The following is a 16049-nucleotide window of genomic DNA, read 5'->3' on the forward strand; positions in this document are numbered from 1 at the left end:
TCCGTCCCTGCATATTCAGCATCACTTCATCTCTATCCTCTCCTTTTTTCAGCGATACAAAAGGTCCCTTGTTCCTATTGTGGTCGTGTTTTATTGCAGTAATTTGATCTAATTAGGCTAAAATTAACAATTTCAGCAACTAAATCTTTTTTTTTTGCATCAGGACAATTAAGATTCTCTCAGTCACATAAACACAGGCCGTTAAAATGATTTAGAAATATGTGACTGAATTTGTTGTAGTTTTTCTTGAGTCACTGTTTACAAATCCTGAAACACTTTAAAGTACTTATAGCTTTTAATACATGTCAGGGTTTTACTGCACTAAAGGGGGGGGAAACAGACCAAACTGGGTAAACCAGGAAATGGCCCCGAACAAAACTAAAGTACACAGGGGTAAATGTACATAGCTCTGCAGCTTTTACCTAATATTCTTGCACACAGCTTCCTGTTGTCACCACACATTGAATTAGCTCTACCATCTGTACTCAAGCTCGCTGCAGCTCTACTCCACATAGGACAAGGGGACTTGGCCTCTGGATGCCCCCTGCTGGAGTAGAGAAGGCATGGCTCGCTTGTCGACCTGCTGACGCCTCATGCGAATCACACCTGCATCCACCTGAGCTGCTGCTCTCTTGCCGTGCAGGTCGTCCAGCAGCTGTAAACAGGCACAATGCAGCTTCGCCAGCTCGCCCTCAGAGGACCTGAGGCACTGTCTGAGCACTGCACTGCCCTGAGAGACACACAGGAAACACATTCAGCAGGATTTCTGAGCGTGTTAAACCACTGGATGCTTTTTAAAAACATATACGGTGTGAACTGGTTTACAATTTGTTTTTCACATCAATAATTTCCACCCGTGAGAAGGAAGTGAGCACCTGTATGAGATGTGCAGCCTCAGGTAACTGAGTCCCCGGGTGTCTCTGATAAACCTGCACCAGAGGCCTGTTGAGTTTCTCTCTGGACAGTGTGTCCCCGCTGGACTCTGGACCCTGTGAACACACAACAACACGGAGAAACATCACACCGAGAACAGAGAAACGCAAGGTCCTGTTTCACATGCACACTAACCTGCGCTCTGTCGTGGCTGTGACGGATACAGTTGATTTCCCTCTGCTTGCGGAACGCGGCCTGTCTGGTGGCTGCACACATCAACGTCAGGTTTTGCTACAGAAGACGGAATGGAACAGAAACTATTATTTTGATATCAGAATGTGGTCTGAATATTTCTGTATCTTTGCCAAGTGTTAGTACCTGCAGAGTGACTGTCTCTGCAATTTTCTTCACTAGGCCATCGTTGACGGTGCAGTGGGCAGCTTTCTGCCTGGCGATGGCGCTGGTGAGCATCTGTCTGATGGTTTCCCTCAGTAGCTGTGATTGGTTGACCGTCACAGTGGACGACTCTAAAACCTGTTCACACTCTGCAGGAGGACAAACCAAATCATTTTATCTTCTCATCAGAGTTAGTTTAGTGATGGGGGTTTGTACTGATGGTGTGAACTGCTGTGGTCTCCCAGGTAGTTAAAAGCTATCAAAAGTGGAAAAATTATATATATATAAGTAAAAGAATTAATAGATAAATATGGAGCAAACAGACATTGAAGTAATGCAAATACAAATCTTGAATAAAAAGACAAAGCTGTAAACAGATATGAGCGTTATTACACATATTGGAAGACATTGCACGTACTGATAATAGCTGAATATAACAGACGCGGTGTATTGTAATGCACTGTAGACAGAGAGTAGAGTTACCAGGTGTAAAGGGGCTGACGGGGTCTGTTTTGGTGAAGGTCTGAGCAGTGCTGATGCGTCCTGCAGCCGAGCCGCTGTGAGGCAGCAGCTCCAGGACACGAGCTCTCTCAGCGGCACAGTCCAGCAGCCGTCTGCTGCTCTGCCCCAGAGCCTGGAAGACACAGGGGAGGGGAACCACTTCAGAAAGGAGTAGGTTTTCACCCCTTATCTGTTGGTTTGTTTGTCAACAGGATTGTGCAAAATCAGCTGAACAGGTTTCCACAAAACTTGGTGGAACGATGACTCATAAGCCAAGACAAAGGAATTTTTTTTCCAGCACTTTGTCATATATGTTTTTGTCATTTTCACAAATTCCCAAGGGAACAATTCATGGATCTTGATGGATAATATCATGCATATCTAGGGGACATATATCTATAAGTGTGTGAAATCTGGTGCAGCTTGATTGATTTTAAGGGGACTGTTTGGCCTTGGTGAAGTTATGTGCTCTACTGAGTGCCAATCTATAAATATAACGTGATGAAGAGAGCAGTGTGGGGGTTATTTGTGTGTGGAGGCTTCAGCAGTGTTGTTATTGTTGCATTATCCATGCCACTAAATCACATGGAGGTTCAAGTGTCATTGGAGAGAACAGAAGGAAACAGAGACAGTGGGGGGGGGGGGAGCGAGTCGGTGGATGAAGACAGAACAGTCACAGGCTGAATCACCTGTAGCTGGGTCAGTGCATTTCTCAGCGCTGCCTCCAGATCTTGTTTCAGCTCCACCAGCTCTCTTCTCTCACACAGCAGCAAGTAATCGGCACCGTCTCTCTCCTGCAACAGAACAGAGCTGTCGCCAAACTCATCTCCTCCCCTGACCAACGAGGCTCACAGCTCTGAGCTCGACTAACGAATCCTCAGTCTCCTCTTCCACTCACGTGTGGATTAAGATTCAATGGCAGGGAAAATACTATATTTCACAGTCATAACTGAGGAGGATTTTTGAAATGATGAGATATTAGCTGCACTTTGACTAAGAGAAAAAAATACTTGATTTCTTATTTGCTGTTGTAAACTCACCGTCTCAGCACTGGCTGGTCTCCTCTTCCTCCCCTGCGAGCTCTTCCTGTTGACGGTCAGATCGGTGCTGATGCTGCGTAGCATCCTCTCCAGGTGACCCCTCTCCCGCTCCAGCTTCACGCCCTCCTGGGTGACCCTGCCGGCCTGCCTTCTCAGGTGGCCCTCCACCTCCCGCACCCTGCGCATGTACTCACCGGCCACGGCACCGCTAGCCCCGGCGCACTGCTCACGCAAGCTGGTCGGCGGAAACGGGGCCACACACGTCCTCAGGGACGAACTGGGGAACTTGAGAGAAAATTGTGTAAATTCCAAATAAACGTATCGAAGTGGTGCCTAATTTATAAAAAGTTAAAGGGGGTCTCATGAGTTAGATTATGATTCTGAACCTCTAAAGCCACTGGTAAAATATTCTGTACATGCATCTGTAGTAATGTAATCAAATAAGAGCCACACTTTAATACTTTAACTTATGTACTTTTACTATATATGGCTAGTAGCTTACTTTTATTTAGGTAGAGTTAAGAGTAAATGTACTGGACTAAATATCTGTACTTCAGAAAAGGATATGAAAACGTAAATCATTATTATTTAACAGCCAGATTTATAAGTTGATTTCATTTTATAATAAAATTGTATCTCCCTGTTAGACCCCCCCCATCCAAAACTCTTAACTTGGATCTTAAACTTAGAAAATGACAGATGTTCCTTTTTCCTGTTTTGTTTTGTTTTGGCACAGACACATAACAGACGTAACCATAGTGATGCGGACAGACGCACCAGGGATTATGACCTCTGACCTACATTGTCTCAACTTTATCTGAAAATACAAAGTGTTTTTTTATTGTCTGCAGATGTTAACTTATAATATAGGATTCATACTGTTCCATGTGAGTGTCAGACTTTATCTGCCTGACCAAATAATCTATTGTCTTGTTATTCAATTCTATATTATTTGTATAACACTTCTTCAAACGTATCCCCACAAGTGTTTTGGGAACTCAAGTGTGAGCAGCCGTGTGCCTCGTCCGGTTGGGCTGAACGGAGACAAGCGACCATTATCATCTTTAGTTATCACTGAGCTTAGGTTTCTGTATTTCCTCACCATGCCTCCTGTAGTTTGGGGCCTGGACATCTTGTTTTTGCAGTCACGACTCTCTCCTCCTCTTTCCTCCTCTGTCATCTTATCTCCACTGGTTGTTTCCGCTGTGCGTTTCGGGGTGAAGCCGGCGCTGCTGCCCCGGGTCCGGCCGCGAGTCTCCCGCACCAGGCGCTCCGCACGCCGGATGGAGCGAACCGTCCCATCGCGCCAAGGCAGCGGGCCGATGGTGACCGAGCCGAGGGGAACCGACTGCACCTGCATCCCCTGACTTCCACAACAAGTTCACCACTGAATCATATAAAACATCTGGAGAGAATCACCTGTCCCGATGTGGAGGATCCGGGTTCACAACTGTTGGTGTCATCTCCATAGCAACAGTTCCTTAAGTAACCAGGAAGTAACCAGAAACTCAAAGCTGATTGGACAGTGAGGAGACGCCAAGGAACACTGTCACCCAAAATTTCCCCCAAAGACAAAGTTGCACATCTGACACCTGAAGCAGATTTTGATCAATTAAAAGGCTACAAGAGATAAACAACTGTTTTTTGCACTCAGCAGATCACGTGCTCCTGTCAACTGGCCAAACAACACAATGGGGCCTTTTAGCACAGACCAGTAAACAGCAGCAAGACTATAAATGATGCATTCACTTTGTGTTTTTGTGATATAGTTTTGCTCCTCTGAGTTATTTTGTGTGACCTTGTCTCTCTTTGTAGTCGTTTGGTGTCTGCGAAGTAAGAAATCCATTGATACAAATTGATATATATAGATTTACTTAAAATAAAAAAAAGAAACATCCAATCATCGACCTCAAAATCCTGTTAGGGCTGCTAATGGTGGGAGAAAGATAAAGATAATGATGTTGGAAACAATAAACCATTTACTTTTGGCCTCTTGTGTTAATTTTAGGTTAATCCTGTAACTATCACATCATTTTGTTCCTTGAGTGAAATCGAACATTTCATTTAAAACACTACGTAACTTTTACTGAGCAGCAGCGCCCTCTGCAGCCACACGTGCTGATTCATTCTGTTGGGTCCTGTCTGTCAGTGTGTTGAGTGAAGCTCTGACTGTTTAGTCCGAACAGTGGATATAACTCATGATCCCCGGCTTCCTGAACCAGAAGCGCTGCTGCTGTCACAAATCCACCAAACTCTGTTTAGAATTCTTCATATTTTAAAAGTTTCCTGCTGAATATTGGAGATAAACTTTGGTTTTTAATAACTTCTGAGTCTTTTTAACTGATCTCAGTTCAGCTTTTCAACCTGTTGGAGCTGATTCTGACAGTTGAAGCTCTGACTATCAGTCGGTTCCATAGAGCAAGAACAGATGTTCAGAGTGGGAATGAAGGAGGAGACATTCTCCATATTTACAGTCACTAAACCATCAAACTCATTTGAATGAAGCTGCTGATTTAAGGTTTTAAAAAGGAGTAGCATAGTCTTGCTTTAAAGAAACATCTGAAGGTCACATTAACACCAAGCACACAAACTGGACAATGAAAGAACAGCTTCTACAAACATTATTTACTTGGATCAGAGTGTTTAATTCTCATGAGCTAAAAGAATGAAAATGCATTTGTCCCAGACAAACAATACAAGACATGTAATCACTGAAGTGAAAAGAGCTCAGTATCTAAATACAATTTAAATAAAGAGACAAATATAAAAGGGGAAAACTGAAAGTGGTTAAAAATAAAATTTTTGGTCATAAGTATTCCCCTCCATGAGAACCAAACTGTAAACAATAATAATTGCCAGTTCTGTACCAAGAGCTTTACAGAATAAGAATAAGATTTAAAGCAATAACATGTCCTACAGGAAATAAACAGCCACTCAGAACCCCGAACAATCAAACTTCTCAGAAATGTTTGATTCTGCAACAATCACACTGCATGAAATGGAATCTAATCACTGCCTTACCATTGGATCATTAAAAGAATAACTACATACAGTAATCTGGTAATTATTAAATCAAGTATTAAACATACAGCTGTGAGAAGCTGCACCTGACATATCTCAGCCTGTGTCTCACTCTCTGAGTCTGAAATTGCTGATTCACACCAGAGAGTTTAGTAGTAATTGTGGGAAACAAAACTTTCCTTCGTGCCATGGCAGAGCAGGGCAGGTCTGCAAAGTGCTAACCTCAAAGAAATATATAAATAGACTCAATGTGCACCGAGATAAATATGAGGAGGAAAACAGGTGGTGCAGAAAGTGCAAAGCTTTCCTCCAACGCATGTGCAGTAAGTTTGCATCTCGTCGATTCGCTACGTTTCACCTCCTCCGTCACAGTGTGTGTTTGATGGCTGTCAGAGGGTTTCGTTTGTTCTGCAGGTTCTGCTGCAGCTCTCTGAACACATGGTCCCGCTCCTCAGCGTCCAACAGGATCTGCTGCAATGAAGAAATAAATAAAAGATCTCGATCAGTAATCATCACAAATATTAACAATAAAAGTCAGGGTCTGTTCTGAGACCTGGTGCTAACATCTGTCTCAGAAATTAAAATATCTTTGTTATCTCTGTAAAGCTGTTTTCTGACATGAACTCTGGAAAATTAGGTCTGGACCTTTTCCAGAGTTCATCTTTCTCATATGAAGAACGCAGCAGGAGATTGTCCGTCACAATTTCTCATAGTCTAAGATGCCATCATCAAAGATCTTGTTTTGTCAGGATGTCCAAGACCCACAGGTGTTCAGTTCACATTGATTTAAATAGAATATAAATGAAATGAGTGAAAATCTTTACCTCTATGAGTTTGTCTCTCTTGTCCAGACTGTCCCTCAGTTTCCTCTCCTGTCTCTCTCTGTCCTCTCGGCTGTTCTGCCACGCTCGCTCCGCCTCCTTCTTCTTCTTCTCCTTCTCCCTCAGCTCCCGCCGGGTGTCCCTGAGTTCACCCGTCAGCGAAGACACCGTCTGACTGTAGCTCTCCTGTTGATTCTGGTGACGACGGAAAAACAAAACAAAAAAGAATAACTACAGAGCCTGAGATTTGTTGTGTGACATTCTGGGAAATCAGCTTATCTGCTTTGTTGCTGAGAGTTAGATGAGAAGATTGATACCAGTTGGCTTAGCTTAGCATAAAGACTGGAAACAGGGGGAAACAGCTAGCCTAGTTCGTTGTTGTTTTCCCGATCAATTAATTGTTTCAGCTCAAGCATGACTTGTTTGGCATCATATCAGTTTTCTAATATTAAACTGTAAATAATCAACGTGCATTCAAGGATAGAGCAGGAAAATTCATTCTCAATTCAGACTATGTAGGTAATCTTTTGTTTTCTCTTTTGTTTAAATCATCTCCTCGTGCTGATATCTCACCTGCACCATGTCCTGGTATTCCTGCAGGCCTGTGGTGAGTTTGGTGACTTCCTGACACAAGGTGGCGCTGTTCTCCACTCTGTCTTTCAACCAGGCTGCTTGCCCAGCCCCGCCCCCTGCCATCTCCTGACCATTCACAGAGTCGGAAAGAGCCTGGAGGAAAATGACAGGTTGTGAGTAAGAGTTTCCCTGTGGTCAGTGAGGTCAATATTTACTTACAGACCTCGTCTGCCTGAGACTCAAATACTGAGGAGCAGAGAACAGGCTCCTCAGTCAATAGCACAGAGAGTGAAAACGTTCTTTAAAAGGGTTGAATAGCTTAAATTACCACATAGGTCAGTTTACATCCCAATATAGAACATATGTACACTCACATATTATATATATATATATACAGACACAGGTATATTTACATATGTGTACGCACAAAACCCCCCACAAGTGTTGGACTAGTTTAAACCTATACACACATTCATGTTTCAACACTTTGTAAATCTCCATTTTAATGCACCAACCAACAACTTTAAAGTCACAGGTAAGTCTTCAAAACTTTCCACCACTGTTGATATTGCTGTTGTTTCAACCCCATACTGCCCCTTCAGTTCACGTGCATTTATTACCTGCACGTTTGTCTCCAGCTCCTCTTTGAGGCAGCGGATCAGATCGTCTTTCTCCTGCTGGACGGCAGCGAGGGCCTGGTCCCTCTGTCTCCACACCTCCCTCTCTTTCTGCACCTCCTTCAGCAGACACTCCTTCTCCCCCAGAGACACTTTCAAGTCCTAGAGAGAGCAAGCACAAAAAATGCAAGTGTAAACAAAACTTCAAGCATGGGGACAAAGTACAAATGTCCACAATGGATGATTGTAGGAAGAAGTGTGTGTTCTTAAGCAAAAATGTTTATGTGTGTGTGTTTGTGTGTGTGTGTGTGTGTTTTACATTGATAATATCCTGGTTGCACTGGAGCACAGTGTTGAGTGTGTCGAGGTCTCTCTCTCTGTCTCTCCCAGCCTTCCTCAGTGCATCGATCTCCTCCTGCATGCTCTTCTCTTTCTCCGTCGTTTCAGACCTCAGAGTCTTCAGGGCAACCTGCAGAGCACAGAACATGGGACACCTCCGTCAGATGTTAAAAAACTACGTCTCTTTATCATCATCGATTGAACATGAAGATTTTCCACTTTCGGACTAAAGGTCAGATAAAAGACATTTCAAGACTTTTTGGAAATTGTAGCGGGTATTTTTCAATTTCAACAAAGTGAGCAGAGCCTCTGTCTGTGGGAACCAGTGGCTTCAGATACCATTTTCAATTAGTTCTGTGTTAATCAGAAGTTTATATTCATATCGTTAAGAAAGTGGATGAAAACAATTATCCAATTGAAATAGAGATGATACTTAGATTATAAGAAAGTTGACAGTTTATAGCTTTAATCCTCTAATTATTTGCTGCTGAGAGATGCTGAATCAGCACTTAAAGCTAAAGCCCTTCTACTTACTGAGAGGCCTTCAACTGTGTAAAATGATTATCAAGTGAAAATCCACAACACAAAATGATGAACTTTTTGTTCTTTAATGAACAAATCAGCAGAGATAACTCAGAACACAGTGTGAAATCTGAGCCATAATTCTTCCACAGAGTAAAATGGAATCGCTGACAAGTTGGACTGGTTTAACTGGCCTGAGGTTAAAAAATGAAAATAAAAATAATGATCACAATCCCTCAAAATCCTTCAGGGACAGGACGAGCGGGTCTGATGACGATCAGCTAGTATCTGCTTGAGCTGGTAAGCGACATGCGGGGGTGTTTCTCTTATAATTCAAGTGACCTGATATAACGTCTGGTACGAATCAGCCTTATATAAAAGCCTTATGTAAAAGATCACCTTGTTGTCAGAGAGAATTTCCTTCAGATTCTCGGTCAGTTTCTCAGTCAGCTTGTTGGCCAGCTCGGCGCCTGCTCCCTCCTCCACACACAGTCTTCTGATCAGACCCATACACTCCTGGAGGAGAGGAAACACGTGTCAGCTCAGTGCAACATAGCCAACACACTCATGTAGCAGCAGCACTGTTACATGAGGTAATCTTACAGCAGTTTATCTGATCTGGACTCTTTACGCAGGTATTTAAGATGTACAGACAAGTTTTCTGGTATGAATTAATACACACGGCCATAATAAACAGAATATAAATGCGAGAGTCAAGCTGTGCAGCAGCGTCACACATCGACAGCTCCATCAAGTGGGCAGCCTAGATTTATTAATTATCTACCCACCTGAAACTCGAATCTGGTGGAACCAGCACAGATCTGTTTAACGATTCAGTGACTCACTGTACAGGTTCAGGAAGAAATTAAAACTCAACTCCTCATACATTTCTTCTTTTATTATAAAGATCTAAGACAGTAGCTTTCTTATTATTAGCATTAAAGGCCTACATACACGAAGATTCACTGCATTTTAACAGCTCATGTTTGATAGAAACATATAGATAGATATTTTTAAAGTACCTATGTAGTATGTGAATATTTTAAAAGAATAGTTATGAGAAGTTTGATTCGCCAGATAAGAAAATCCAAACCCCTCTAATGTAAGTGCAGTGAATATGAAGCTGACCCAGACAACCTCCTGCTGCTTTCTTCATATGCGAAAGGCAAACTCCAGAAAATGTCCAGAACCAATTTTCTGGATATTTTCCTGAAGTTCTGAAAACAGCTTAAAAAAGGTGTCTTTTTGTGTTCTGGTTAAATTTGGTCCACATTAACCTTTACGCCCTGTTTCCAACGTACGGCTGTGGCTTCATGTTTAATGGACATACAGAGTGAGTGTGGTATCAGTCTCAGATTATCAGTCACAAAACCTCCACTGCTCAATTTCCGACACAGATTAAAGTGTATTTTTTGACAGGACAGTCTTATGCGATAATGAATAAAACTAATATTAGTCTATAGTAATAACATTCCTGCTCTAAATTCAAATCATAACTAGCAGCTAAAAATAATGGCAGGAACGATTAGAGCTTAAGCAAACACACGTCATTGTCGCTGGTACAACGTGTTGAACAAAACAGCGTGAATGCAGTTTTGGCGCTGCTGCTTTGAGGGCGGGCAGCAAAGACAAACAACATTCCAGTGAGCTTTGAGCCAGAGCCAGAGCAGCGGCAGAAGATCTCACTGCCGTGCATGAATGATTCCCGTCTGCCCTCATCGCCTCACCCACCTTGATCAGACGATCGCGGCTGAGCAGGGAGTGACCAAGGCTCTGCAGCAGGGGACTGTCGCCCTCCTCCTGAACCAGCTGGAGGAAAGAAGAGAGCAAATGTGTTTACTACCTGCTCAACACCAAACATCAGACAAACACTGTGAGAGACGAGCTGGTGAACAGAGCGGATCATTTAGCTGCTAAAGATGTGGATATTTCCCTCAGCCGTTGGTAGAGACCAAAATCAGAGCAAAAAGATAATGAATACCGGATTTATATTTGCCAGGAGGCCAGAAACAAGTGACTTCATTTGAATGATCTTGTTACTCTGTATGGAAATAAACCACTGCTTGCTAATAACCTCTTCAAATTAAGTTAAACAGGTGATTATATTTATCAGTGTTGTGTTCTCAACTTTTTTCTGCTGCTCCCAGGTGACACAAAAAAAGAAAATGGTTACTGCAGGTTAAAATCTGCTGCTACTCCCACACATAAGTATTATTCTGCTCATCTTAACAAACCCTCCATCTGATGAGAGACCAGGTGGAACAAAGCAGCTGAGAAGCACGTTAATGATATCGTCTATCATAAGACTTCTGAGCCCCGGGCAAACTCCACAGGTCGGGGAAGATTCCTGAGAGAGGCTGTGTGTGCGTGTGTGTGTGTGTGTGATCACCTGTAAATGAGGAAACATGGACACACCCTTGCACAGACAAAACACAGGGCACCCACCCTCCATTCCTTTCATAATGCTATATGTGTGCGCCCTCAACATTCGCACAGGGGTTTATGGAGCTGTTTGGACATGTGACCGAGGGGCTGCTGAACCATGTTATAAACATGTTGTCCTTCCATAAGAAAAAGGTCAGAGGCCAACATCTATTATGAGAACTGTACAAACAACAGCTGTGAGGCTGAACTTCTGTTACACAACCAAACCAAAACTGACAATTCAGTCTTTCATATTTTATATAACCATAAACTAATGATGTTCACGTAATTATGTACTTCATGATATAACACTGAGCACATTAACCTCCTTAAAAGAGTCGTTGACATTTTAAGAAACCTGTTTCACTTTCTTGCCGAGTTGCAACTGATGATTATTTTTATGGATTTTATATTAATCAAAACCATCAAATCCTCATAGATCTGATGAGCTAGAAATGGATATTTCTGCTTTAAAAAAATGACTAAAGCGATTAATCGATGAACAAAGAGCTGCAAATTCAGGTAGCGACAAATCATTGCAGCGACAAATGGGGCCACGCTTGTTTATTTTCCTCAAATATGAAGTTACAGCTTGCAGCCCATTAGCTTAGCAAAATGAGTGGTGAGCGGAAGACTACTAGCTGGAGTCTGTACAGTAAAATGTTCCCCTTATATCTTGTTTATAGTGTAAAAACAACAAAATTATTGTCGTGATGAGGGGTTAACATCTATCAACAGCTACGAAGTGGTTGTATGCTAACATTAGCTATTGTCTAATGTCCCTTCAGATCAAACTATCAATTGTCCTTTGAGCCAGGCTAACTTTCCCCTCCTGTTTTCTGTCTTTATGCTAAGCTAAGATAACTGGCCGGGCAAGAAAGTGAATAAACAAAGTTCCCAAAGTTGTAAACTGCTCTCGAACAAACTGAATGCTTTCTTACGGGTGCCCAGTCTGATCCGTTGACTTCAGTGGGTTTGCTCCTCCCATGTTCCAGCTCGTCCTCCAGGGTCCGGACTCGGGACTCAGCTTGGTTCAGCTGGCCTCGTAGGTTCCTGACAGCCTGGTGAATCCTGCCAGTATTGCTCTGAAATAACAAAAGGTTTCATTGGAAACATGGTTTGTGATGATACGTAGTAGAAACATAAGTGAAATGTGTAATCTCGTTGGACTCAGATGCTCCCGGATGACTTACTGCAGCAGCCTGTGTCAATATTTACAGCCACAGCAGCACACACAGAGTTTTTCCATTCCTATACAGTACATTTTGTTCGTCTATGACATGAATGAAAACAATCACCTGTCGATGAAGAGGCATGAACTCGTCCCTCAGCTCTGTGAGCACATCCCCGTCCTCTTCATCCATTTCATCCCCTCCATTCTCCACATGCCCAAAGTTCAGCACCCTCACTGTGGGTGACGCCAACTCTCCCGTTTTTTCGGAGTACCTCACGTCCTTCTTGTCCAGAACCGGGATTCTGCTCCCTGATGGTGAACTGACCGACTTCCCCACGATACCCCTCAGCCCCTTCAGCACAAAGTTGACTGACCGATCACTTGGTGAATCAAACGGGTCATTGCCATCAAGAGAGTCCAGAGACTGAATGGACTCGGCGCAGGAAATGGACTCTGTGCGGGAGGACGGTCGCAAGGAGAGACTGGATCCCGACAGTGAAGCTGGGCTAGAGGAGCTGGACGGCACCCTCTGCCAGTTGAGGGGCATGCTCTGGGATTTGTCCCGCGACAGAGCCAACGGGGAGAAGGGCTGGAAAGGCAAGCGGCGAGGAACCCCACAAACGGACTCATAATCCGAGTCAGACACTCGTAAGGAATTACAGCCTTCACATCCTTTTCCCCTACTGCATCTTTTACCAGTTCTTATAAAATACGGACATGTGTCCCACTTCTCGGACCAGCACTCGTACTCTGAGAGCGCCATATTCTCCTTGAGCATCTCCCTGTAGCCCTCCCGCTCCGCATCTCCATCCTCCTCGCTGCCCTGGCTCCTGAAGTCCTGTGGATATCTCTGGTGGTAGTGTTGACGCACCCACTGTCTGATCTTGTCCCTCTCCTGCATCAGCCTCTGCAGCCTCTCGTATGAAAGCACCCTCACCCTGGCTATCACGGAGTCAAACTTGAACACCCGCTCGAGGGCAACTACGCATTTGCCGCACACAAACTCCCCGCTCGCGCTGCCCCGAGGTACAGACTGCCCCAGTATGTGGGTCAACACTGAGAGCAGATCCACTCCTTTGGACGGGGAGCTCAGGGATAACTGGGACCTGGACGAAGACACTGAGGAACTAAGAGATAATGTGCTGCCTGTGAAGAGTAAGAAAATCAGTTCAGACTCTTCAACATGTAGGGAACTCAAAGCTTGTCTTTATTTCCTCAAACTCCGGACTCACCCCAGGGGCTGCTCTGTGAGGACCGGGACAGGTGTCTCAGGGACTCCGTCGGGGTCTGAGGTTGACTCGTCTTCTTATTTTGGCCTCCAAACAGCCACCGCCTTTGGTTTCCCTGGAGAGCACCGCCACAGATTCGGCACAGGTCCTTTTTACCTCTGGAGGACATCATGGACAGATGGTTGCGATTCCTCCTCTTGACGTCCAACAGATCTTGGACAGTCTCTGTGAATTGAAACAGAAAAAACAGAGATGAATTTTCAGTAGCAGCGGTTAAAACCTGGGAGTTCAAATCACACTAATGTCTGTTCAAGTTAATTTGGTTTAAATTGGTTAATTAAATGTTATGATTGACAGCTGAGACTCACGATTGGTCAATGAGCTCAGACTCCGGCTTTAAAATGCCTAAGATGGCTGCGTTTCTATCCAGGGTAATTTAGCTTAGTTTCTGGATAGTGGGAGGAAGCATCGGCCATCTTTACATAATCTATGGGTGAAAACATAACCTCCCTGCTTTACGTAATAATCCTTAGTTACAGCTCTACAACTTGGAGGTATTATTATGCAGACGTCCACCAAATATCGAGTGGAAATATCTTCTCTCACACTTATTGACCCACAGATTTATCTTGTCATCGCTTTCCAGGGTTTCAACGATTTAAATGAAAGATATTTTAAGACCATAAAGAGTCAAATTTTAGATCCATGCCAAATACGACAGATATGAAGCAACATCATAATCCTATGATTACTTTCACTTCCCTGTTACTGATGATCAGGCGAAGTAGCTGAGTAAAGAATAACCCTGGAAACTTTACATCAAGATTGAGATAAATTCTGACACGGGCTGTTTGTATACGATCAGTTATCAGTTCCACGTCGTTTTATTACGTTACACTAATATTTGCACAGCTGAAAAAGAACTTCAACACATGGAGACAACATTTCTCTTGGAAAAACAACTTTAAAGTGCGATGGAAGTAGCATGACATGACGGTTAACACAGTTAAGACTTACCAACACAGGTTTTAGACCAAGTACGTAATATTTTAACATATCTAAGACTTTTTAAAATGCCTAAAATTAAGATTAGAAACCCAGAAAAAAACCCAGACTAAGTCCAAACCCTCACTTTAGGAAAGAAGCCAGAGAATAATCAAATTAAAGCTGGATTGTGGCCTGACAGCTTCAGTGACTTTCTGCTGCTGAGTGTCTTCACACTGAAAACAGGCTGATCGAGCCGTTGGATCCAGTTTCTCACACTGAAGCGTCCCCACTCGTGTCTCCCGGCTCTGGGTGGATATTCTGACTGTTTGCTGCTGCTCACAGCTGCTGGGTGTTTACAGTAGTTCCCCACAGGGCGGGACACGTCGACCTTGAGCCACGCTGACACTGGATCCAGTCACTGACCCGATGAATGAGAACTTTCTCCTCCACACTCACGAACCTCACGCGGGGTTCGCACTTTATACAAGTGTGAGACTTCTCACGATCACATTGAAACACACGTGAGAGGACGAGAGGAGCTTGACGCGTGGATTTTGAACTAGAACTTTACTTTTAATGGAATGAGACGTGACGTGACTGTTTCCACGACATCGATGTGTCTGGTTGTTACATTGTAACGTCCTCCGCTTTGATCTTGGTTTAATCTCTGTTTGAAGGAAGTGAGGTGCAGCGATTCAATGTGAAAGTAACGTCCGGCTGTGACAGTGGAGCTCCGGCGTTTACACGTGTGCAGTTCGATACCCTCTGTTGTTTTGTAAGTTCTCACAATCAGCTGCCATGCAAAGTATATCTTTTTTAAATCATACGGTCTTACGGTTGTTTTTACGATCGTCCTCCGGGAATCACGTGCTGGACGAGTTGGTAAAAAGTCAAAGTCCGAGGTACGTGGAGGCAGAAATCCTCATGGTCATCGAGTCGGGAGGAGCTGGGAGGTTTGTGTCAGGTTGAAAATGAAGAAAAAGTCAAGTTTCCGCAGAGATTCAGGAGGAAGAGGAGCAGATTCACTCCGGAGCAGGAAGAGAGGAGGTGTCACCTTTCTGACGTCATCAGTCATACCTGTTCAGAGCCGCGTGAACAGAGGGAGGAGGAGGAGGAGGAGGTCTGCACACACACACACAGAGAGAGAGAGAGAGAGAGAGAGAGAGAGAGAGAGAGAGAGAGAGAGAGTGAGAGACAGAGAGAGAGAAGGAAAGAGGGCGAGAGAGAGAGTAGAGACAGAGGAGAGAGAGAGAGTGAGAGACAGAGAAGGAAAGAGGGCGAGACAGAGGGAGAGACAGAGGAGAGAGAGGGAGAGAGGGAGAGAGAGAGAGAGGGAGGGAGACAGAGGGAGAGATGGAGGCCTGTCTGCACACAGAAGGAGAGAGAGAGGGGGAGGGAGGAGCACACAGACAGACACACTCACTCTCTCTCTCTCTGAAATTAAGGAAAATCAATGGGTTTGATGATTGATCACCCCCCCCCTATATGATGCAGCTTTGATCTAATCATGTGTGAAGGGCAGAAGAGTCATA

The 16049-nt window shown here is 43.9% G+C and overlaps 2 protein-coding genes across 3 annotated transcripts; both read right to left on the reverse strand.

Annotated features, from left to right (window-relative positions):
* Positions 1 to 157: 157 nt before the first annotated feature.
* Positions 158 to 4452, reverse strand: ccdc105 (coiled-coil domain containing 105). Of its 2 annotated transcripts, XM_035164104.2 has the most exons (8): positions 3913 to 4452; positions 2811 to 3095; positions 2460 to 2564; positions 1753 to 1903; positions 1252 to 1418; positions 1069 to 1164; positions 876 to 989; positions 158 to 730 (listed from the first exon to the last, which is right to left on the reverse strand). In XM_035164104.2, exons 1-8 carry the CDS (start codon positions 4168 to 4170, stop codon positions 503 to 505), a joined length of 1404 nt encoding a protein of 467 aa, XP_035019995.1. In that variant the 5' UTR covers positions 4171 to 4452; the 3' UTR covers positions 158 to 502. The 2 variants fall into 2 exon arrangements, with proteins under 2 accessions (XP_035019995.1, XP_035019996.1); XM_035164105.2 differs by lacking the exon at positions 2460 to 2564.
* A 979-nt stretch (positions 4453 to 5431) lies between these two features.
* Positions 5432 to 15532, reverse strand: si:ch73-95l15.5. Its single transcript, XM_035164819.2, has 11 exons — positions 15353 to 15532; positions 13534 to 13755; positions 12426 to 13447; positions 12069 to 12212; positions 10435 to 10512; positions 9103 to 9219; positions 8162 to 8311; positions 7846 to 8004; positions 7226 to 7378; positions 6656 to 6847; positions 5432 to 6302 (listed from the first exon to the last, which is right to left on the reverse strand). The coding sequence occupies exons 2-11, from the start codon at positions 13700 to 13702 to the stop codon at positions 6198 to 6200; spliced, it is 2289 nt and encodes a 762-aa protein (XP_035020710.2). The 5' UTR covers positions 13703 to 13755; positions 15353 to 15532; the 3' UTR covers positions 5432 to 6197.
* Positions 15533 to 16049: the final 517 nt, after the last annotated feature.

The sequence above is a fragment of the Hippoglossus stenolepis genome, chromosome 8 (assembly GCF_022539355.2).
Source record: "Hippoglossus stenolepis isolate QCI-W04-F060 chromosome 8, HSTE1.2, whole genome shotgun sequence".
In the NCBI taxonomy this organism is placed as follows: domain Eukaryota; kingdom Metazoa; phylum Chordata; class Actinopteri; order Pleuronectiformes; family Pleuronectidae; genus Hippoglossus; species Hippoglossus stenolepis.